The following is a 25,649-nucleotide window of genomic DNA, read 5'->3' as shown; positions in this document are numbered from 1 at the left end:
TACTACCTTTACCACTGCCTCTCTTGTCCCATTCCTGTCTGCTGGCGTATATATACTCCCTCCCTTCTCTCCTTTTTGTTAGTGTGACTTTGTAAATGTCCAAGTCGGACTGAAACATCGTCATAAGCTCCTCTCTCCTATGCGCAGGTTATGTATTCAAGCAGTCTATACCAAGCAAGAGGAAACGTTTTGGTATAAAACTATTTGAACTCTGTGACTGTGACAGTGGCCTGGTACTGGATATAATTGCATAAACAGGAAGTAAAACATTAGAAGATACCAGGATGTTATTGGGTATCTCAGGTGATGTAGTGAGAGCAATGATGGTACCATATCTTGGTAATGGGCATATATTATATACGTACTGATAACTGGCACACCAGCTCCTTACTCTTTGATTTCTTGCAATTGAACATGACAGAGGTGTGTGGCACAGTGTGTTCTAATCATAAACATATGTCCAGGTTCAACACAGGCATTTGTAGTGGTGAGGTGCAGGTGTTTACTGCCAATGACATCTTGGCATTAATGTGGCATGACAAACGAAATGTCACACCATAACGAAATGAAAGACAGTGGCAAGGTGGATAGTGTGACAAATGAGCCTATTCTAAAACTAGTGATAGTGATTGACTACACACAAAACATGCATTTGGTTGACAAATGTGACATGCAAATTGCCTTTGCTGATTGTGTTCATAAGAGTTACAAGTGGTACGTGAAACTTTTCTTCCATTTCATGGACATTTCAATGCTCAATGCAAGTAATATGTACCAAATGAAGACCGGCAACAGACCACCATATGGTGACTTTCGTTTATCTGTCATCAGACAATTAATAATCAAGTACCAGGTCACAATACCTGCTGTATTGTGACCTGTTTGTTCACAAACAAAATCATCCTGGAGTCCTCTAATATCTTCATTAGAATGAATTGGACGGCCTATTTTGGTGTCAGCAAATTTGCTCATGTCACTATTTATTCCCTCATTTCTGTCGTTTATGTAAATTGTGAACAAGAAGAAGCCCAACACTGACCCCCCTGTGGAACACCACTTGTGATGTGCCCCCATTCTGATTTCTCCCCATTTATGCAAACTCTCTGCTGCCTATTTGTCAACCATGCCTCTACCCAGGAAAAAATTTGTTACGCTATTCCGTGTGCCCTAAGTTTCCTCGATAGCCTCTGATGTGGAACTCTATCAAAAGCCTTACTGAAGTCCATATAAACAATATCATATTCATTACCATGATCTACCTCCTCAAAAACCTTAGTGAAGATAGTAAACTTGTAAGGCATGAATGCCCTTTTGTAAAACCATGCTGAGATTCATTAATCAATTTATGCCTTTCAAGATGGCTATGATCAAAAGAAGTGGCAGATGCAGTTTAATATAGACAAATGCAAAATTCTAAATGTTGGATAAGAATATAACCATGCCACATATAAACTAAATAAAATAGATCTTAATATTATGGATTGCAAAAAGGATTTAGGAGTTCTGGCTAGCAGTAATCTGAAACCAAGACAACAGTGCATAAGTATTCTCAATAAAGCTAACAGAATCCTTGGCTTCATATCAAGTAGTATAAATAATAGAAGTCCTCAGGTTGTTCTTCAACTTCTTATATCTCTGGTTAGGTGTCATTTAGATTATGCTGCACAGTTTTGGTCAATGTAATAAAGAAGGGATATAAATGCACTGGAAAACATACAAAAGGAGGATGACAAATTTGATCCCACGTATCAGAAATCCTTCCTATGAGGATACACTGAGGGCCCTGAATCTGCACTCTAGAAAGGCATAGAAGATAAGATAAGATAAGATTTCGTTCGGATTTTTAACCCTGGAGGGTTAGCCACCCAGGATAACCCAAGAAGTCGGTGCGTCATCGAGGACTGTCTAACTTATTTCCATTGGGGTCCTTAATCTTGTCCCCCAGGATGCGACCCACACCAGTCGACTAACACCCAGGTACCTATTTGCTGCTAGGTGAACAGGACAACAGGTGTAAGGAAACGTGTCGGAATGTTTCCACCCGCCGGGAATCGAACCCGGGCCCTCCGTGTGTGAAGCGGGAGCTTTAGCCACCAGGCCACCGGGCCATTAGGGGGAATATGATTGAGGTGTATAAATGGAAAACAGGAATTAATAAAGGGGATGTAAATAGCATGCTAAAAATATCTAGCATAGACAGGACTCATAGCAATGGTTTTAAGTTGGAAAAATTCAGATTCAGGAAGGATATAGGAGAGAACTGGTTTGGTACTAGAGTTGTGGACGAGTGGAACAAACTCCTGAGCACCATCATAGAGCTAAGACGTTGTGTAGTTTTAACAATAGGTTGGATAAATACATGAGTGGGTGCGAGTGGGTGTGAGTTGGACCTGACTAGCTTGCGTTACTAGGTCAGATGCCGTGCTCCTCCCTTAAGTGAATGTGACTGACCTGGCTAAGTTAAGGCATTGGCTTAAGCAGGTGGGAGAATTGGACCTGCCTCATATGGGCTAGTAGGCCTCTTGCAGTGTTCCTTCTTTCTTATGCTCTTGTATACAGTGAAACCTCTATTTATGAGTTTAATCCATTCCGTGACCTTGCTCGCATCTAGATTTGCTCATTTGCAGAGTCGATTTTCCTCATTTAAATTAAGTGAAATGCAATTAATCCATTCCCAGTTCTCAGGAGGCATGACAAGATACATGCACAGTGAGCCCTCGACTTATGATATTAATCTGTTCCAGAGAGCTCATCGTTAGACGAAATTATCGTAAGTCGAATTAATTTTCCCCATAAGAAATAATGGAAATCCAATTAATCTGTTCCAGACACCCAAAAGTACGAAAAAAAAAAATTTAACACGTGAAATATACATTTTCCTACACACAAAAAGAAGGATACATCCACAATATACGGTACTAAATGAAGAATAAATAACACTTATCTTTATTGAAACTGTAGTGATGTGTGATGAGATGGGAAGAGGGGAGATGGAAGTGTATTAATTTTTGGAAGGGGAATCCCCTTCCATAAGGACTTTAGGTAGCAAGTCCTTTTCTGGAGTTACTTCCCATCTTCTTTTAATGCCACTGGGAACAACTTGAGAGTCACTGAACCTCTGTTGCACCAAAAATCTGTCCATAGAGCTCTGTACCTCACGTTCCTTTAAGACTTTCCTAAAGTGGTTCACAACATTGTCATTGTAAAAGTCACCAGCACGGCTTGCAATAGATATGTCAGGGTGATTTTCTTCCATAAAGGTTTGCATGTCAACCCACTTTACACAAATTTCTTTAATCTTTGAAGAAGGCAACCTCCTCCATTTCTCTCTCCCCTCCTCTGAAGCAATTTCCTCAGTTGTGGCCTCTTGCTGTTGCAGATGCTCTTGCAGCTCATCAGTGGTTAGTTCTTCATTGTCGTCCTCCACCAACTCTTCCACATCCTCCCCACTAACCTCCAACCCCAAGGACTTCCCCAATGCCACAATAAATTCCACAACTGGCATAGGCTCCTCAGGGTTAGCCCCAAACCCTTCAAAATCCCTCTCTTCTACACATTCTGGCCACAGTTTTCTCCCAGAAGAGTTCAAGGTCCTCTTAGTCACTCCCTCCCAAGCCTTACCCCCTCCCAAGCCTTACCTATAAGGTTTATGCAACTGAGGATACTAAAGTGATCTTTCCAAAATTCTCTAAGGGTCAACTGAGTGTCTGAGGCCACTTCAAAGCACTTTTGAAACATTCCTTTGGTGTACAGCTTCTTGAAATTTGAAATGACCTGCTGGTCCATGGGCTGGAGGAGTGGTATTAGGAGGCAAAAACTTCACTTTTATGAAGCTCAACTCCCCCGAAATTTGCTCTGTCAAGTCTGAAGGATGACCAGGAGCATTTCTAATACCAGGAGGCACTTAAGTTCCAATTTATTTTCCAGGAGATAATTTTCCACCGTGGGGCCAAACACATGGTAAAATCAGTCATAGAAAAAGTCCCTAATGACCCCATGCCTTACTGCTTGCCCTCCATATCACACACAAATTAGCCTTGACGACACTGTTTTTCCTGAACACACTGGGAGTTTCAGAGTGATACACAAGTAGAGGCTTCACTCTACAATCCCCACTAGCATTACTACACAACATTAAGGTTAGCCTGTCTTTCATAGGCTTGTGTCCTGGCAGTGCTTTTTCCTCCTGTGTAATGTAGGTCCTGTTTGGCATTTTCTTCCAAAACAGGCCTGTTTTGTCACAATTAAACACTTGTTGGGGTTTCAATCCTTCAGCCTCTATGTACCCCTTGAATTCCTGCACATATTTTTCAGCCGCTTTTTGGTCCGAATTGGCAGCCTCACCATGCCTCATCACACTATGTTTGCCACTACAATTCTTAAATCTCTCAAACCAACCTTTGTTGGCCTTAAATTCACTCACATCACCACTAGTTGCAGGCATTTTTTTAATTAAATCGTCATGCAACTGCCTTGCCTTTTCACATACGATTGCTTGAGAGATGCTATCTCCTGATATCTGTTTTTCGTTTATCCACACCAATAACAGTCTCTCAACATCTTCGAGTACCTGCGATCTGTGTTTTGAAAAGATACTTGCACCTTTCTCAACAACAGCTTCCTTAATTGCCTTTTTGTTGGTCAGGATAGTAGTGATGGTTAATTGGGGTTTGTTGTACAACCTGGCCAGCTCAGAGGCATGCACTCTACTTTCATGCCTATTAATTATCTCCTTCATTTCTATAGTAATTTTCACCCTTTTTACCACAGGGTTGGCACTAGAAGCTTTCTTTGGGCCCATGGTGGCTTATTTAGCAGTTACAAGCACTAAAAATACTGGAATAATACAAAATGTACAGATTGTATGCGTGGAACCGACTGCACCAGCTTGTAAACATTGGCGCACTAACTGAAGGCAGGCCAGTTGAGGCGCACTCAGGTCAGACAGAAGCGTGGACGCGTATGGGACGAATGATGTAAGTTGAGTTTTTCATTGTAGGTCGGGGTAAAATTTTTACGCTGAAAAGCTTCGCAAGTCAATTTTATCGTAACATGAGGCCTTTATAAGTCGAGGGTCCACTGTACTTCAATATTTCGCTAATATATATACGGCTTATTTATCTATCGCAATTCATCTAATACGACATAATAAATAATATAAATAACACAGAAACCTGATACATACTCTAGAATGAATAACATATGTCATTATGTGACAGGTGGAGGTGGCCACGGCCGCTCCTGCATTGTTGTGGTAATCACTGCCATCTAGTGATGGCTTTTTGAAGGCACCTATTATTAACATTTATTACATAGTACATTATTGTTATACATTTATTACAGTGGGCCCCCGCCTTACGATATTAATCTGTTCCTGAGAGCTCATCGTAAGCCGAAATTATCGTAAGCCGAATTAATTTTCCCCATAAGAAATAATGGAAATCAAATTAATCCGTTCCTGACACCCCAAAGTATGAAAAAAAAATTTTTTTACCACATGAAATATTAATTTTAATACACACAAACTGAAGAAGACATGCACAATTACTACTCTACTAAGAATAGAATACATGACACTTACCTTTATTGAAGATCTGGTGATGATTGATGATACATACATAAAACACTTAACTCTGATATTAACCCTCCCCTCAAACATCTCCTTGCCAACCTCAACAGAACACATGACCATAACACAAGGCACAGATCACTCTTTGATGTTCCTCGTGTCCATCTCACGCTATGCAAAAACTCAATGCACATAAAAGGCCCTAAAATCTGGAATTCATTACCTGTAAATATAAAAGAAACACTACCTGTTTACAAATTCAAGTCTCTTCTCAAAGTTCACTTACTCACTCAAAACCAAATAAATACTGAATAACTGAACCTTATAAATTGTATATCCAAAATGTTACTCACAATTATATCACATAAATGTTAAACCTAGGACCCAATCTAACTTTGTTATTTTTTTAAATACACTACCTAACAGAATACTCCATTCTACTGAATGAACAGCAATGCATGCAACCATATGAGCTGTCTTTGTAATACTCATTTGTGCTTTATAGTTATCTGTTTACAATAATGTCTTATCACTGATTTCATCATTGCTTAGTTAATCTTAAGTTAATTTTAACCCAGCCCGTAATGCTATGCATATAAGTGGCTTTGGCATGCTGCTCTACCTGCATTTTTTTTTTGTTCCTCTGTATGTATGCTAAAATTTCTAAATAAATAAATAAATAAATTATCAAATGGTATACAATACCGACAGGTTGGTAGATAAGACACATAGGCAACATTTAGGCAACTTTATTTCGAGACGTTTCGCCTACACAGTAGGCTTCTTCAGTCGAGTACAGAAAGTAGGCGGGAGCAGTAGAGACGTGAAGACGATGTAATCAGTCCATCACCCTTGAAGCCGTAGATTTTAGTTCCAGGCTTTGGAACAGAACTTCTCCAGGCTGAGGGACTGACAACCTCAAATCTACGACTTCAAGGGTGATGGACTGATTACATCGTCTTCATGTCTCTACTGCTCCCGCCTACTTTCTGTACTCGACTGAAGAAGCCTACTGTGTACGCAAAACGTTTCGAAATAAAGTTGCCTAAATGTTGCCTGTGTGGAAGTTACTGTTTAGAAGGGAAATCCCCTTCCATTGGGACTTGAGGTAGCAAGTCCTTTTCCGGGGTTACTTCCCTTCTTCTTTTAATGCCACTAGGACCAGCTTGAGAGTCACTGGACCTCTGTCACACAACAAATCTGTCCATAGAGCTCTGTACCTCCTGTTCCTTTAAGACTTTCCTAAAATGGGCCATAACACTGTCATTGTACAGGTTGCCAACATGGGTTGCAGTAGCTGTGTCAGGGTGATTTTCATCCTTAAAGGTTTGCAGTTCAACCCACTTTGCACACATTTCCTTAATCTCTTTTTTCAATTCCATACTAATCCTCGCCCTTTTTACCACAGGGATGGCACTAGAAGCTTTTTTGGGGTCCATGGCAACTTATTTTGCAGTTACAAGCACTAAAAACACTGGGATAATGTGAAATGTACCGAATGTATGCGTAGATGCAACCACACTGGCTGGCTTGTAAACACTGGCACTGAGGCCACACGTGGGATGCGTCCCAGACGAATCATGTAAGGCGAGGCAAAATTTTTGCGTTCAAATGCTTCATATGGCGGATTTAACGTAATGCGATGCGTTCGTAAGGTGGGGGTCTACTGTATTATACATTTAGATAGTAGGTTGGCAGACAGCAACTGCCCAGGGAGGTACTACCGTCCTGCCAAGTGAGTGTAAAACGAAAGTATGTAATTGTTTTACATGATGGTAGGATTGTTGGTGTATTTTTTTCTGTCCCATAAACATGCAAGATTTCAGGTACATCTTGCTACTTCTACTTACACTTAGGTCACACTACACATACATGTACAAGCATATAGTATATACATACCCCTCTGGGTTTTCTTCTATTTTCTTTCTAGTTCTTATTCTTGTTTATTTCCTCTTATCTCCATGGGGAAGTGGAACAGAATTCTTTCTCCAAAAGCCATGCGTGTAGTAAGAGGTGACTAAAATGCTGGGAGCAAGGGGCTAGGAACCCCTCCCCCTGTATGTATTACTAAATTTAAAAGGAGAAACTTTCGTTTTTCCTTTTGGGCTACCCTACCTCAGTGGGATATGGCTGGTAAGTTGAAAGATTATTATACATATATTATTATTATATATTATTATTATTATACGTATTATTACTATTACAATATGAATAATTTGTAATTTTTATTCACACAAAAATAGAAGATTTACTGTTATGCAGACCACTGCATTATTGTAATAATTGTATAAATAATGTCAACCCATTCATGACTGCATATTAGAATGGACAGTGACATCATTTATTTACTCTTGAACATCGCCAAAGAATCAAACATGTCTGCTACTTTGAGTTCAATTTCAAGGTACTTTTCGTCGTGAAACCAATGAAAATCATACCTATCCCTGTAAGATATCTTCCATTCTATCAAATGAGACCAAAAAAACGAGAATACAACCATAAAAACCATATGAAAATACCGCTAAGGGGGACGGCTAATGGCTGAGAAGTGAACTCCATTATTTCTTTCATTTTTGGTGTACATTAAGAAGTATCTTTCCATCATGCATTGCCTAAGTTTCAATAAGATAGTCCATCAAACAAATGAGATCCAATTCCCTAGATCAAGAGCAAGAGCCCCTCACCAACGTCAAGGAACCTCCCTTGAGGCCCACTCGCATCTGGAAATTTCGCTCACGTATGGAAGCAAAAAATCGACCGAGCGACTGCTAGTATTTGGAAAAACTCGCACGTGGATGCGCTCGCAAGTGGAGGTTCCACTGTATAAGCATAGAGAGGTGTGAGTAACACATGGTTATCTGAAGAATGCCAAATTGAGATGAGGACAGGAAAACAATGGTATCATGTGACTCCTGTGTCATTAGGTAGGTGGTGCTTTACCTGGATGAGTATCAGTTAAACTAATGTTGAAATTTTGTAGTTTCCAGTATTGTTCTATGGTGCCGGAGAGGGAGATTAGCAAGGCTTCCAGACATCATCAGCATCTAAGATCTTGTTCAGTGAGGACTAGCTGTGCCTTATCCCAGTTCATCAGATGGCCTGCGAGTCCCTGTGAAGGACACTGGCATACCTTCAGTTGTCTCTGTTGCTGGTGTTTCGATGTTTGTTTAGGTGGACCAAAAGAGTTCTGCCTATTTTCCCTACATATTTCTTGGAACAGTATCCACAGGGGCTGATGTAGACACCTGCTGTGGAAGTTAGTGTGGGGACTATGTTTCATATGACATCCTCCTTTGCAGTTTTCCTGGCAGTGACAAACTTCTCCTCAAAGTATATAGAAAACCTAAGTAGGACTATCTTATACACTTCTATTCATACCCACACTAAAAGAGGTGTCCTCATTGGCTTCTTGAGAGCTCTTCACTTCTCCAGCCCTTGTTTCCTTGAAGAAGAATGTATGTACATAACACAAGCCTTCACATATCTTTAGTTTCCACCCTTCTTCACCTGGGATTGTAGATTCAAGGAACAAGCTATCCTCAACAAATCTCCCATGAACAGTATTCTAAGCAGTTCTTAGTGTTCCCATGTGGCGATGTTGCCACAAATACTCACCAGGTACTTAGAGCACATATCAAAGACCTCAATATGAAACATAGCCCCACACCTCTAACTTCCACTGCAGGTGTCTACACCATCCCCTGTGGTTTCTGTCCTAAGAAATATGTAGGGGAAATGGGACTCCACAAGTCATCTGATGAACTGGGATAAGGCACAGATCTTAGATCCCTATGATATTTGGAAGTCTCACTGTCGACATCACCAACACCATAGAATATAATGCTGGAAACTAAAAAAATTCAACATTAGGATACATGATACTCATCCAGGAAAAGCACCACCTAACAACACAGGAGTCATAGGATCCCATTGTCTACCTGTCCTCATCCCAATATGGCATTCTTCAGATCACCATATGTCACTCACACCTCACTCTGTCTCTATATGTCCAACTTACGACCAAGCTTGGTTCCGACCAGTCGCAAGTCAAAATGGAAGCAAGTCGAACCTTACTACTGAATATCAACATCACACTTCTGTAATGATTTTATTTTATTGTTTTATTTTGGTATTTCATTTTTTACTTTACTTTTTATGCTGTTAGTGCTGTATTTTATACCATAAGGTTTAGGATAAACACTGTGTACAACACAAACAGTTGCTTATTTCCCAAAAATCTGGCATAAAAAACATGGTCGTAAGTCGAGTGGTCGTATGTCGAGCAGGTCGTAAGTCAGATGGTAGGTGTACTATCTTTTTAACCTCTGTACGTTAGAAGTGATCAAGGTCTCAGGACTGAAACATATTCTAATAAGTACAGTGGTCCCTCGTTGTTCGTAATTAATCCGTTCCTGGAGCCGTTACTATAAACGAAATTTACGATTTACGAATCAATTTTCCCCATAAGAAATAATGTAAATACAATTAATCTGTTCCTGACACCCAGAAGTATTAAAACAAAAAAATTTTTAACATGAAATATACATGTAGTACATAAACAATACAATGGGAAATGATGAATGAAACATTAACAGCATAACACTTACCTTTATTGGAGATTCTTCTTAGTGTATGGGAGACTGGAGGAGGAGAGAGAGTGGATTGTTTATAGTTTGGAAGGGGAATCCCCTTCCATCAACACCTCAGGTACCATTTGCTTTTCTGGGGTTGCTTCTCTTCTCTGTTTCTTAATGCCACTAGGACCACCTTGAGAGTCACTGGAGTCCTGTCTCACAAAGTAACTGTGGAGAGAGCTCTGTTTCTGGCATCTCTTTAACACTTCCCTAAAATGGCCCAAGACTGTCACTGTACATGTTGCCAACCTGGCTTGCAACAACCTTGTTAGGGTGATGTTTCTCCATAAAGCTTTCCATCTTACCCCACATAGTAAAAATCTCTCTAATTTCTGAAGAAGGCACCTTCTTCCATCTCTTCCTCCTCCTCAGCAGCAAGATTCTGAGCTGCGATGTGTTGCTCTTTCTGCTGAAGCTCTTGCAGCTCCTCACTCAGTGGTGAGCTCTTCATTGTGGTCTTCCACCAATTCCTCCACATCCTCCAAACTCACATCCAACCCCATGGAACTCCCCAGTGCCACAATTGATTTTACAACAGACATAGGCTCATTAGGGTCAGTCCCAAATCCTTCAAAATCCCTCTTGTTGACACAATCTGGCCACAATTTTCTCCAGGCAGAGTTCAAAGTCCTGGTAGTCACTCCCTCCCAAGCCATACCTATAAGGGTTATGCAGTGGAGGATGCTGAAGTGTTCTCTCCAAAATTCCCTTAGGGTCAAGTGAGTGTCTGTGGTCACAGTCAAGCACCTGTGAAACATTGCTTTTGTGTAGAGTTTTTTAAAGTTTGCAATAACCTGCTGGTCCATGGGTTGGAGGAGAGAAGTGGTATTCGGGGGCAAGAACTTTACTGTGATGAACCCAAACTCATCGAAAATTAGGTCATCCAAGTTTGGAGGATGAGCAGGTTCATTGTCCATTACTAGCACGCACTTGAGATCCAATTTCTTTTCCAGGAGATACTCCTTCACACTAGGGCCAAACACTTCATTGAACCACTCGATGAAAATTTCCCTCGTGACCCATGCCTTACTATTAGATTTCCAAAACACGCACAATTTACTCTTCATAACATTGTTTTTCCTGAACACTCTGGGATTTTCAGAATGGTACACTAGTAATGGCTTCACTTTGAAATCCCCACTAGCATTAGCACAGAACATTAGCGTCAGCTTGTCTTTCATACGCTTGTGTCCTGGCACTGCCTTTTCCTCTTGTGTAATGAAGGTCCTCTTTGGCATTTTCTTCCAAAAGAGGCCTGTTTCGTCACAATTGAACACTTGTTCAGGTTTCAGTCCTTCAGCCTCTATGTACTCCTGGAATTCATGCACATATTTTTCAGCCGCCTTGTGGTCCGAACTGGCAGCCTCACCATGCCTTACCACATTGTGTATGCCAGTATGGTTCTTAAATCTCTCAAACCAGCCTTTGCTGGCCTTAAATTCACTCACTTCACCACTATTTGCAGGCAATTTCTTTACCAAATCTTCATGCAACTGCCTAGCCTTTTCACAAATAAACGAAGTCATAAGAGTATCTCTGCTAATTGTTTCTCATTTATCCACACCAATAATAACTTCTCAACCTCTTCCAGTACTGGTGATCTCATTTTTGTCAGCATAGTTACTCCCTTTGCAACAGCAGCATCCTTTATTTCATTTTTCTTGGCCACTATGGAACATAAGGTTGTGTAGGGTTTCTTATACATCCTGGACAGTTAGGCCACACTTGTACCACTTTCATATTGTTCAATGATGGTTTTCTTAAATTCAATCATATTTCTCACCTTCTTTACCACAGGCTTGGCACTAGGAGCTTTCTTTGGAGCCATGGTAGCTTATTTAGTACTTGCAAGCAGTAAAATAAATGGAATATTATAAAATATTTCGCTGGAGCACGTGAGGGGACCTTCGCTCACTGGAAAAAATGCCAGACTGGCTGCTGCCCTGGCTCACGCCGTGGGTACGCATCCCGGACGAACTACGACTCGCGAGTCAACCTATGAAAAGCAAGTCCATGTTTATACGAAAATACCCCTATGATTGGCGAATTTTACGATTGCCGGGAACTACGAAAAGCGGGGGACCACTGTATATCTTAGTACATGTATTTAGTCACACATCATTCTAAATCAATTTGTTGGTATCTATTACCAAGGTTCATACCACAGTATATTTTTATATAAATGTACATTTTTTCTTTTCAACGAACTGGCCTTATCTCACCAAGACAGGGTGACCTAAAAAGAAAAACTGAAGTTTTAAAAAGAAAAACTTTCATTTTTCTTTTTAAATTTAGTAATTTATACAGGAGAAGGAGTTACTAGCTCCTTGCTACCAGCATTTTAGTCACAACTTACAACACACATGGTTTACGGAGGAAGAATTCTTTTCCACTTCCCCATGGAGATTAGAGGAAATAAAGAAGAACTATTAAAAAAATTAAAGAAAACCCAGATGTGAGTGTAAATATATATGTATGTACATGCATGTGTAGTGTGATCTAAGCAAGCAGAAGTAGCAAGATATACCTATTATCCCGCGTGTTTATGAAAACAAAAAAAAACTCCAGCAATCCTACCATTATGTAAAACAATTACAGGTTTCCATTTCACACTCGCTTAGCAGGACTGTAGTACTTCCATGGGAGGTTGCTGCCTACCAACCTACTACCTAAGTACCTAATGTTTTAGTTATTTTAGTGTACATGTGCACACACTGGACTCCATATGCTTACTCTTGTTAAACGTATGACAGTGCTCCAAAGATAACAACTGCTGTACTAAATGTGCTATTTTAACACTTTTACTTAACCTAGCATAACCTAAACTAACTAAACTTAACATAATCCAAATGTGTATTCATCACAAGCACAGACAAGAAATCTGTATATCTGTAACTGCCACTGTAATGTATGCATCAGAGATGGTATATATGAGCAATGAGACTCCCAGCTCTTGAATACTCTTCTCCATGAACTGTCACATCAGTAGTTGTGGCTTCTGATTCAACTGCACTGTCATCAGTGTAATTACAATGATACTAAAACCATTTAAATTGTACAGTACTCACATTAAACTAAATATTCTTTTCACTAACCTGCTTGCTCTACTAAATAAATAGCATAGTCAATCTGTTGGCGCTGAAGAATAGGATGCATATGGAAGAGAAACACAGCTAAGTGTTGAATTCTATCTCTGTATGGGATGATGATGGCAACCCGGTGACGAGCTCGGCAATCTGCTGGTCTGAAGCGACCCCCAGGCTCCAGCTCTGGGTGGTTACGCTCCTGTTCCTCAAGAGTTGGTGATGTGCGGTGGATCTTAACTGAACCCACTGCAGATAAATGATTAAAATAAATTAAAAATTAAAGGTACCCTGTAGTATAGAATGAATATTAGGTGATTACTTTCTTGGTTATTAAATATTTTATGCATGCTGGTAACAAAAGCTTGGACAGCTTTGGAAGGCATCCTTATTTTTCATGATAGCTTTCTTTGGAAGTATCAATGCAACTCAAAAGTATCAGGCTATTTATTTTACTATGGATGACACTACTTGGAATATGCAATTACTACAGAATTTAGTATAAAGAAAAGTAAAACACTTACCTAGTTTAGGTGGGACAGGAGGGCAAGGTGGCTTTTCTTTACTTAAGAGTACTTTTCTATTCTCCTGATCATTCTCACTGCCACTTTCATTTGTAAATGATTTTGTATAAGCATCAAGATGAGGTATTTTGGATTCGATGGCATTTTTCTTTTTATCACTGTTGTTATGCATCCCAGATGATGCCTTTAATAGATTATCACTCACAGCTCTAAGAGTCATATTAGATTTTGCTATGGTACCCTTGGAATCCTCTTCCCTACTGTCTGTTAAAAGTAACTTAGACAACGGTAAAGATGAAAGCTGTGAATTTTTTCCTCTCACTTTATCCTGAATCGTTTCACTTGAGGGAACAGCACTGTTTACTGTATTAATTATTTCCTCACCTACAAATTTCTTTAAATTTTTATCTACACTCGACGTATTATTTGATATTTCCAATTCAAGTGTGACAGGTCTATTGTTAGAACTAATGTGAAGATACTGTGACTGGTCTACTATAACTTGATTCTCTGTGATACCACTGACCCATGGTAGCTTAGACCTCACCCACTTTACCTGAAATAGAATTAACAATTGTTAGTAAACAGTAAACTGAATAATGTAATGCCTTCTAAAATACTGGGTTTAAAGTCTCCTCTTAAATTTAACAATAATAATCTAAGGTACTGTATATTATCTGATTACACTTTGTTTATGTAATGTATGTTACATTCTCTCTTTTCCCCATTAACCAGCAGTGAATAAATTATAATCTTCACACTGTTCAAGTGCCTCCCTGTTACTTTTAGAATGCATTTGCCAACATGTCAAGTCTCCGACCCACTGCTAACATTCATATTTCTCTCCACTACCCACAGCAAAGAGAACTCACAAGAACACAAGAATGGACAATACACAAATCTTGTGCCTTTTTATTCTTGAAGAAACATTGTAGTAGGCCTATTGGCCTATGTTAGGCAGATCTGATTCACACCCACTCATGTACCCATCCAATGCATAACCTTAACTTTTAAAGAGGTGGACCAGTATGCCAATGGAAGGCCACAGTCCAAAATTCTATACAAAAGTTGAGACTTTGTTTGGAGACTAATGAATGAGGAACAGCAAGGGTCATAGCGGGTTATTTTATATTGCTCGGACAAACTAACGTTTCACATTATGTCCCAGTAACTTGAATAGTACAGTACCATAAAGAAATTTAATTGAGGGAAAATGCAATAGTATACCCTTTCTGTGTTGGACTGCAAGTTGGAAGAGCTAATAGACTGGATAACTTAAATATCAACTAAAGACCTGACAAAAGAACAAACATACACAGCTCTCTTTCTCTGTGAGGAAGCAGCATACACAATTATCTGCTTCATCCCTGTGATCCTTGTTCTGAAGGGCAATCTTCTGCACTGTTCAGGTTCACAGTGTGAAGGCAAAGTCACTCTGTGGAGGAACCACAGAGCTGATGAAGCAAGAGCTGGTCAACACCACAAGGATTACTTTCAAATTATCCAACCTGATCACCATCAAAGTCGCCTTCATCACCAACTGCTCATGCGATGATGAGGCCAATATGGCTGTCCCGTCATCTGTTAGGAAACTGCTAAAGAATAAGAAATTAGAAGTGATCCTACAGCCAGTACTAAGAGTAGAGAAGTTGGTGTTTAAAAAAAATTGGACCGGAAAACTAACAAGTGACCCGAGGAACCAAGATGAGAACCTGAACTACTAGACTAAGGTTGATAAGGTGACCCTGATACCAAAAATCTACAGCGATCAAGGGCAGGCTCATAAAAATTTTCATGGTCCAACAAGATGCTTGTGAAGGAATACATAATTTTTATTACTACAACCCGAAGAATATTGAACCTGAACTCTACCATCACCTAACTCCTTGTTGGAACTGGTAGTCCTATAACCATATAGTCAAGGACTGTGCATTCAAGATTATATACTGCTCTGAATGTGGTTGTGGTGGATCACACCCTCAGAGAATGCACATTCATCAGCCAACCAAAAATGCCTGAACTGAGGGAGGTGTTCAGTAAGAAACCCAGAAGAAATTACTCTACCATGAACACCACATGTGTTGCTATTACCCATCTCCAAGAAGACGAGGAAGATTCTGCAAGTCACTAATATACTACTCCTGTATTCGACCCTATATCATTCACCCAAGTTGGCACATCGAAGATATTCATAATGCCTAGTTTGTACCCACATGCAGGACACATCAAACTCAGAAACCTTCATGGAAGTCACCAACACATTATTCTCACTTAACCACCTTCCAGAAATGAAGTTCTCAACAGACATGTTTCAGTATTCAACCTTGCACTGTACAGTAATTGTGCTTGTGCTAAAATGGAATACGTAATTTTCTTTACAACTTAACTCACCCTAGATTCAAAAGATGGAAGTACCTCTGCGGATGTAGCATTGACGTAAAATAAAGAATCATAATTGCGGTAGAAAAGAATGTTTAAGGAAAACTGCGCCATCATTAGTAATACGACCACCAGAAGCAGAAACTTCCAGAACCTTGGTCGACACATCGAGTCCCTCACCATGCAACAAGCACCACTCTGGTATCTTCCCAATCCTCCCTCATCTCCAGACGGGTACATTATGCCACCTGAAAATTAAGTATCATTAGTAAAAAACAAATTTTAAAAGATGATGACATGAAAATTCAAATGGGGCAATATATCTGAAATACGAAGGGAGGCACTAGTCAATGAAATTGCAAATATCGAACTTAAGGAGAAGGAATCTTATAAGAGACAAGAATCAACGGAAGAACAAAAAGCCATAAAGGAAATTAAGAAAAAAAAATTCTTCTTCTCTTATGCCAAATCTAAGGGAAAAACAACATCCAGTATTGAGCCCCTGCATAGGCAGGATGGGATATACCCAGATGATAGCCAAGAAATGAGCGAGATACTAAAGTCCCAATATGACTCAGTGTTCAGCGAGCCGCTGCCCAGACTAAGGGTCGACAATCCAAATGAACTGTTTATGAATGAAACCCAAAATTTGGTCATCCCAAAAATCTTGGATATTATTCAAACTCCACAAGACTTTGAAGAGGCAATTAATGACATGCCCATGCACTGTGCCCCAGGCCCAGACTCATGGAACTCTGTGTTCATCAAGAATTGCAAGAAGCCCCTATCGCGTGCCTTCAGCATTTTATGGAGAGGGAGCATGGACACGGGTCATCCAACACGCACTAAAAATAACAGACATATCCCCACTCCACAAAGGTGGCAGTAAAGCAATTGCAAAGAACTACAGACCGATAGCACTAACATCCCATATCATAAAAAATCTTTGAGAGGGTTCTAAGAAGCAAGATCGCCAACCACTTAGATACCCATCAATTACACAACCCAGGGCAACACGGGTTTAGAGTCAGTCGCTCCTGCCTGTCCAAGCTATTGAACCACTATGACAAGGTCCTGGATGCTGTAGAGGATAAACAAAATACATATGTAGTATACACAGACTTTGTAAAGGTTTTCGACAAGCATGACCATGGTGTAATAGCACACAAAATGCGTGATAAAGGAATAACGGGAAAAGTTGGTAGATGGATCTACAACTTCCTGACAAATAGAGCACAAAGAGTAATGGTACACAGAGTAAAGTCCCAGGCAGCCATGGTGAAAAGCTCTCTTCCACAAGGCACAGTACTTGCTCCCATTCTATTCCTCATTCTCATTTCTGACACCCAACTTGTACAACTATGTATCATGTCCAAATAAAAATTATTATTATTATTATTATTATTATTATTATTATTATTATTATAGACAGAGATGTAAGCCATAGCTCCGTGTCTTCCTTTGCGGATGACACCCGGATTACGATGGCAGTGACCTCCATCGAAGACACCGCGAGACTCCAAGCGAACATCAACCAAATCTTCGAGTGGGCCACTCAAAACAATATGAAGTTCAACGAGGAGAAATTTCAACTACTCAGATATGGGAAACTTGAAGAAATTAAAAATGTGTCAGGGTATACAACAAATTCTAATCGTCAATAGAGCAGAAAAGTAATGTGAAGGACCTGGGAGTGATAATGTCAGAGGATCTCACCTTCAAAGACCACAACAATGTATCTATCTCATCCGCTAGGAAAATGATAGGATGGATAATGATAACCTTCAAAACTAGGGATGCCAAGCCCATGATGATTCTTTTCAAATTGCTTGTGCTCTCTAGGGTGGAATGCTGCTGTACACTAACGGCCCCCTTCAAGGCTGGCAACACTGCAGACCTGGAGAGTGTACAAAGAACTTTCACGGTACACATAAGTACAATAAGGCACCTAAACTACTGGGAGCGGTTAAGATCCTTGATTTGTATTCCCTCAAACGCAGGCGAGAGAGAGAGACATGATATTATACACTTGGAAGGTCCAGGAGGGATTGGTACCGAACCTGCACTTGAAAATCACTCCGTATGAAAGCAAAAGACTCGGCAGAGATGCAACATTCCCCCGATGAAAAGCAGCGGCGCCACAGGTACACTGAGAGACAACACAATAAGTTTGTAGATGAATGGTTCAGAGAACCGACATCTTGATAAATTAGACACATGTGCAACTCTTGGGTATCTTTATTGAGGAAACGTTTCGCCACACAGTGGCTTCATCAGCTGATACAAAGGAGAATCTTGAAGAACAGGAGGAGAATGAGGTAATCAGTCCCTCAACCTTGAGTCGATGTGGTCAGTCCATCAATCTTGAATAGAATACGGCATATGTGCGGAGAAGGAGCTTATAAACCGTTGGCAGGAGAGGTGCAGCAGTCATAGGTGGTGTCACATTTGTTCAATGTGGAAGTAGGTCATGCCCAAGAATTAGGCAAGCGAAGAATTCCCAAGTATTAAGATCCCAAGAAGTTGCAGTGTCTGACAGGTTTGTAGATGAATGGTTCAGAGAACTGACATGTTGATAAATTAGACGTGTGCAACTCTTGGGTATCTTTATTGAGGAAACGTTTCGCCACACAGTGGCTTCATCAGTCCATACAAACCTGTCAGACACTGCAACTTCTTGGGATCTTAATACTTGGGAATTCTTTGCTTGCCTAATTCTTGGGCACGACCTACTTCCACATTGAACAAATGTGACACCACCTATGACTGCTGCACCTCTCCTGCCAACGGTTTATAAGCTCCTTCTCCGCATGTATGCCGTATTCTATTCAAGATTGATGGACTGACCACATCGACTCTAGGTTGAGGGACTGATTACCTCATTCTCCTCCTGTTCTTCAAGATTCTCCCCTTTGTATGGACTGATGAAGCCACTGTGTGGCGAAACGTTTCCTCAATAAAGATACCCAAGAGTTGCACATGTGTCTAATTTATCAACACAATAAGTGTCCGGGGCCCAAGACTGTTCAATTGCCTCCCAGCATACATAAGGGGGATTGCCAATAGACCCCTGGCTGTCTTCAAGAAGACACTGGACAGGGACCTAAAGTCGGTACCTGACCAGCCGGGCTGTGGTTCGTACGGTTTGTTCGATCAGGCCCTGGTCCATCATGAGACCTGGTCTCAGACTGGGCTGCAGGGGCGTTGACCCCCTGAAACCCTCTCCAGGTAAATGTGCACAAGGAAAGACCATGTATTAAAGCACGAGCGGAAAACAGCAACATTTTATTATGGTAACATTTCACTCTCCAGGAGTTTTGTCAAGCAGTAACGGCTTGAATAATAAAATGCCACAATAAAATGTCACATAAGTTGCACTTCTGCCCTTTTACCTAACATACTAGCTGAAGGCCTATCAGCTAGGCTGTTCGTGCTTGCATATAACAGGAGTAATATAAAGAACTTTATCATGTACTTCACATAGCTTTATAAATTAATATGGTTTAGAAAGACACGTAAACAAACACTATAACATATTTATTAGAAAACGTTTCGGTCCTGGGACCTTGATCACTTCTAACATACAGAGGTAGAAAGACATTATATATATACATGTAGGCGGAGAGCGAGATGTGACGCACGTGACCTGAGGAATGTCATAAGAACATAAGAATGGAGGAACACTGTAGAAGGCCTACTGGCCCATGCGAGGCAGGTCCTTATCAAAACAACCTCTGCCTATGATGAGGATGGGTAGACGATGAAATCATGTGACTCCTGTGTTGTTGGGTTGGTGCTGCTTAAGTATCATGTATGCCAATGTTTTTGAAAATTTGTAGTTTCCAGTGTTGCGTTCTATAGTGTCGGTGACGGCGATTAGTGAGGCTTCTAGGCACCGTCGGCGTCTGAGGTCTGGTTCGGTGAGAACGAGTTGTGCCTCGTTCCAGTTCATCAAATGCCCCGTGGAGTCTCTGTGGAGGACACAGGCGTACCTTACATCGTCTCTGTTAGAGGCATTTCGATGCTCATTCAGGCGGACTGCAAGATCTCTGCCTGTCTCGCCTACATATTTCTTGGGACAGAACCCACAGGGGATAGTGTAGACGCCTGCTGTAGAAGTTAGAGGTGTGGGGCTGCGTTTCGTAGTGAGGTCTTTGATAGAGGATGTGTTTTTGGTGGAAACATTGATGTTACTCATAGCAAGTGCCCGGCGAGTATTCGTGGCAACATCGTCACATGGGAGTACTATGAACTGTTTAGGGGGCTGTTCCATGGGCGGTTTGTTGAGGATAGCTTGTGCCTTGAGTCTGCAATCTCGGATGAAGAAAGATGGGAACTGAAGACATGTAAAGGCTTGTGTTATGTAAGTGCATTCTTCTTCTAGAAAACAAGGGCTGGAGATGCGAAGAGTTCTCAAGAAGCCAATGAGGACTCCTCTCTTAGTGTGGGTGTATTGGTGTGAATAAAAGTGTATAAGATCGTCCTTGTTGGTAGGTTTTCTATACATTTTGAAGAGAAGTTTGTCACTGTCGGGAGATCTGCACAGTAGAACGTCGAGGAAAGGAAGTTTGCCATCATTTTTGAGTTCAAGTGTAAACTTTATTGATGGTTCAACTGCATTGATCTTGTTGAGAAGGGCCTGGATATTGAGACGTCTCGGATAGAAAACCAATATATCATCAACGTATCTTAGCCAGGTAACGGTGTTGGGAATGAGAGTGCTGAATTTCTCTGTCTCCAAGTTTTCCATGAAGAGGTTGGCAAGCACAGCACTGAGCGGGCTGCCCATTGCCATCCCAAAGCATTGTTTGTAACAGTTGTCCTGATACTTGAAGAAGTTGAAATTAACACACAGTTCCACTAACAGAGACGATGTAAGGTACGCCTGTGTCCTCCACAGAGACTCCACGGGGCATTTGATGAACTGGAACGAGGCACAACTCGTTCTCACCGAACCAGACCTCAGACGCCGACGGTGCCTAGAAGCCTCACTAATCGCCGTCACCGACACTATAGAACGCAACACTGGAAACTACAAATTTTCAAAAACATTGGCATACATGATACTTAAGCAGCACCAACCCAACAACACAGGAGTCACATGATTTCATCGTCTACCCATCCTCATCATAGGCAGAGGTTGTTTTGATAAGGACCTGCCTCGCATGGGCCAGTAGGCCTTCTACAGTGTTCCTCCATTCTTATGTTCTTATGACATTCCTCAGGTCACGTGCGTCACATCTCACTCTCCGCCCATATATATAATGTCTTTCTACCTCTGTATGTTAGAAGTGATCAAGGTCCCAGGACCGAAACGTTTTCTAATAAATATGTTATAGTGTTTGCTTACGTGTCTTTCTAAACCAACTTGTCGGTATTTATTACCAAGGTTTATACCATAAATTAATATACTGTGCTCCTATAGGGAGGTTTCTTGATTCTAGTGGGGTTCTTGATCCAAAGAATTAAGCTTGTCGTCCCATTCCTTGATTCAAACATCAGTACCTCCCATTTCCCAGGCGTAACTTCTCGTGTTTAGCGCTCCCATAAATATAATAATGCTACAGTTACTGGAATTCGGCAAATCCATTACATATAAATTCAGAAATGTTTGTAAATAATCGTTAACATAATTATTTACGAACATTTTATCTCGGACTAGATGAGGATTCAAATCCAAGCTGGCTACTCTCTACCCAGGCAGAGATGAATGCATAGTGCCTTAAACCATTCCACGATACTTCATGGGGTAGCTAGCCCACATAATCATTGATCCCTAAAAGCGGGTTTATCAGAGCTTTAGTGAGTGGGAACCAGCTAATTCACCTTGTCTTCATCTGTGTACTGGCCCCACATGAGATATTAAATGTGTTTAATCATGAACACGAGCGTTGCAAACATTAAGACAAGCAAAGGATTCAAGCCCAGGCTCTCAACTCTTCACTGAGGTAGAGACGATTTAATGTGTCTTTGGTCCTACCCCTTGTGGGCCCTAAGCTCTCCTGCAGTGCTCCTGTTTCTTAAATAACAAAAAAGAAGGCACAATACCGTGACTGGAACGATACACAAATAACCCGCACATAAAAGAGAGAAGCTTACTTCGACGTTTCGGTCCGACTTGGACCATTTACAAAGTCACTTTGTGTGTGACTTTGTAAATGGTCCAAGTCAGACCGAAACGTCGTCGTAAGCTTCTCTCTTTTTATGTGCGGGTTATTTGTGTATCTCCTGTTTCTTGTCCTTATACTTGCCTTTGATATACCTTTGAAGAGTTTCTCTACTCTGAGCCCGGCCATGGGCCAGGCTAACTTCTACGTCTAACACTTCATTTCTACTACTACTTTTGCTACCACCATTACTATTTATTGCCTCCCTTCACCCTTCATTCCTCTTCCTCTCTCGTGCTACTAAACCGAACTACTCTCCCTACTCAGTTTTGGTCTCCTTACTACAGGATGGTAGGCGGGATTCCCGGGAATCCCGCCTACCAGTGAATATGCCCTCGTCTGCTACACCTGACGTTACTATATAAGCGCCAGGCTCCTTTCTTCTGCTTCAGAATCTCCACGACTATGGTGCTCTTCGCACCTACTCCTAGGTTGAGGGACTGATTACCTCATCTTCTGTACATAGTTCTACTGTCTTCAAGTTATGTCCTAGAATTTGTATTGATAAAGCCACTGGATGGCGAAACGTCTACAATAAAGATACCCAGATGTTGCACATGTGTCTTAATCTCATCTTGTCGGTATTATATACCATTCGTACACAAGGAGAGGTTTGTTAGGTAAGACACACATGCAACAGTTAGGTATCTTTATTTCGAAACGTTTCGCCTACACAGTAGGCTTCTTCAGTCGAGTACAGAAAAGTTGATAGAAGCAGAAGAGACTTGAAGACGATGTAATCAGTCCATCACCATCCTGGCGCTATATAAGGCTCCATCCTGTCACTTCAACTCCATATTGTTGCAGCCATCAGCAACAGCCTGGTTGATCAGGCTCTGATCCACCAGGAGGCCTGGTCACAGACCGGGCCGCGGGGGCGTTGACCCCCGGAACTCTCTCCAGGTAAACTCCAGGTAGTGCTCTTCTCCAGACTGAGGGACTGACCACCTCAATACTTTAAGGGTGATGGACTGATTACATCGTCTTCAAGTATCTTCTGTTTCTATCAACTTTTCTGTACTCGACTGAAGAAGCCTACTGTGTAGGCGAAACGTTTCGAAATAAAGATACCTAACTGTTGCATATGTGTCTTACCTAACAACCCAGACGAATTACTTAAGTGCTGCTACCTAGAATTAAAGCAAACACACAGACACACACACACACACACACACACACACACAGGGATGTTAGGAAGTATTTCTTCAGCCACAGAGTAGTCAGTAAGTGGAATAGTTTGGGAAGCGATGTAGGAGGCAGGATCCATACATAGCTTTAAGCAGAGGTATGATAAAGCTCACGGTTCAGGGAGAGTGACCTAGTAGCGATCAGTGAAGAGGCGGGGCCAGGAGCTCTGAATCGACCCCTGCAACCTCAACTAGGCGAGTACAACTAGGTGAGTACACACACACACACACAAACACACACACACACACACACACACACACACACACACACACACACACACACACACACACACACACACACACACACACACACACAAACACACACACACACACACGCACGCACGTCAAGAAGTTAAAGAAAGTACAAAGGTTTGCACCAAGGCTAGTCCCAGAGCTCAGGGGAGTGTCGTACGAGGAAAGGTTGAGGGAAATCGGACTGACGACACTGGAGGACAGAAGGGTCAGGGGAGACATGATAACGACATACAAGATACTGCGGGGAATAGACAAGGTGGACAGATAGGATGTTCCAGAGAGGGGACACAGAAACAAGGGGTCACAACTGGAAGCTGAAGACTCAGACGAGTCACAGGGACGTTAGGAAGTATTTCTTCAGTCATAGAATCGTCAGGAAGTGGAATAACCTAGCAAGTGTAGTGGAGGCAGGAACCATACATAGTTTTAAGAAGAGGTATGACAAAGCTCAGGAAGCAGAGAGGGAGAGGACCTAGTAGCGATCAGTGAAGAGGCGGGGCCAGGAGCTGAGTATCGACCCCTGCAACCACAATTAGGTGAGTACAATTAGGTGAGTACACACACACACACACACACACACAAACGATAGAGCTCTTGGAGAAGGGAGTGGACCTAGCAGCGACCAGCGAAGAGGCGGGGCCAGGAGCTGTAAATCGACCCCTGCAACCATAAATAGGCGAGTACACGCAGGAGGTGGGAAAGTGGTTTATAATTGGTTCTACGTAGCGATCACTTGCCTCGGCTTCCATGGCTAGTGGCTTTCGGCAAATGCTACCCCAATGTCTACCTGGAGAGTATTCCGGTTGATCAGGCCCTGATTCACCAGATCCAGGCTGTTACTTCTGGCTGCAAGTAGTCCAACGTACGAACCGGCACTGACTTTAGGTATCTATCCAGTTCCCTCTTGAAGGCAGCCAGGGGTCTATTGGTAATTCCCCTTATGCCTCGTGGGAGGCTGCTGAACAGTCTTAGGCCCCTGTCACTTATTGTGTTCTCTCAGTAGACTTAAGCGACCCCTACTTTTTACTGGGGGGTATGTTCCACCTACCCAGTCTTTTTCTTTCGTAGGGAGTTATTTCTGTGTGCAGATTTGAGACAAGTCCCTCTAGAATTTTCCAGATGTAGATTACGATGCATCTCTTGCCTGCATTCCAGGGAGTACAGGTCAAGTGACTCCAAACATTCCCAGTAATTAAGGTGCTTGGCCAAACTTATATGTGCAGTGAAGGTTCTCTGTACATTCTCTAGATCTGCGATTTCACCTGCCTTGGGTAGAGCTGTTAGTGTACAGCAGTATACTTTCTCGCAATATAGTAACAAGCTGCCAACCAGTTTGATTCTGTAACCATACGAGAAACTCCCACTGCCGCAGTGACAGCAAGTGCTGCTGTTGTTGCAGTGATTGCTGTTGTGGTGACTGCTGGCTGAGGCAGTGACTACTGCGGTGACTACTGCTGCTGCCGCTATAGCAGTGACTACTATTGCGGTGGTTGCTGCTGCTGGGGCAGTAACTGCTACTGCGGTGGCTGTTGCTGTGGCTGTTGCAGTGGCTGTTGCAGTGGCTGCTGCTGTAGCAGTGGCTGTTGCTGTGGCGGTGGCTGTTGCTTTCTTGCCCAATAGAACTGTAAATATTGGTCAGCTTCCGGTTAGGTCAATGACTGCACATTGCGTGTTGTTACGCGTTAGAGCTGAAAATCCAAATAGTTATTTTTTCATAAATTCATCGCACCCTACAGATTATATATCAGGCATTAACACAAATCTTTCAGAATTTGAGAGATAAGTAGACAAGACTCAGGCACGCAGAACCTGGGACTGATTCCTGTAATGTGTTATTGATAAAGTAATAAC

General features: G+C 41.6%; 1 protein-coding gene across 10 annotated transcripts in view; it reads right to left on the bottom strand.

The window, feature by feature from the left end:
• Positions 1 to 25,649, bottom strand: part of LOC128693328 (uncharacterized) — a 354,225-nt gene that overhangs the window by 33,510 nt on the left and 295,066 nt on the right. For all 10 annotated transcript variants that reach the window (XM_070089438.1, XM_070089439.1, XM_070089440.1 and 7 more), the window contains 3 exons: positions 16,202 to 16,437; positions 13,811 to 14,366; positions 13,299 to 13,535 (listed from right to left, as the gene is read on the bottom strand). In XM_070089438.1, coding sequence (XP_069945539.1) covers positions 13,299 to 13,535; positions 13,811 to 14,366; positions 16,202 to 16,437 — 1,029 coding nt within the window. The remainder of the gene's footprint in view (positions 1 to 13,298; positions 13,536 to 13,810; positions 14,367 to 16,201; positions 16,438 to 25,649) is intronic.

The sequence above is a fragment of the Cherax quadricarinatus genome, chromosome 28 (genome assembly GCF_038502225.1).
Source record: "Cherax quadricarinatus isolate ZL_2023a chromosome 28, ASM3850222v1, whole genome shotgun sequence".
NCBI classification, from domain to species: Eukaryota; Metazoa; Arthropoda; class Malacostraca; order Decapoda; family Parastacidae; genus Cherax; species Cherax quadricarinatus.
This window is presented reverse-complemented; position numbering and strand designations above follow the sequence as displayed.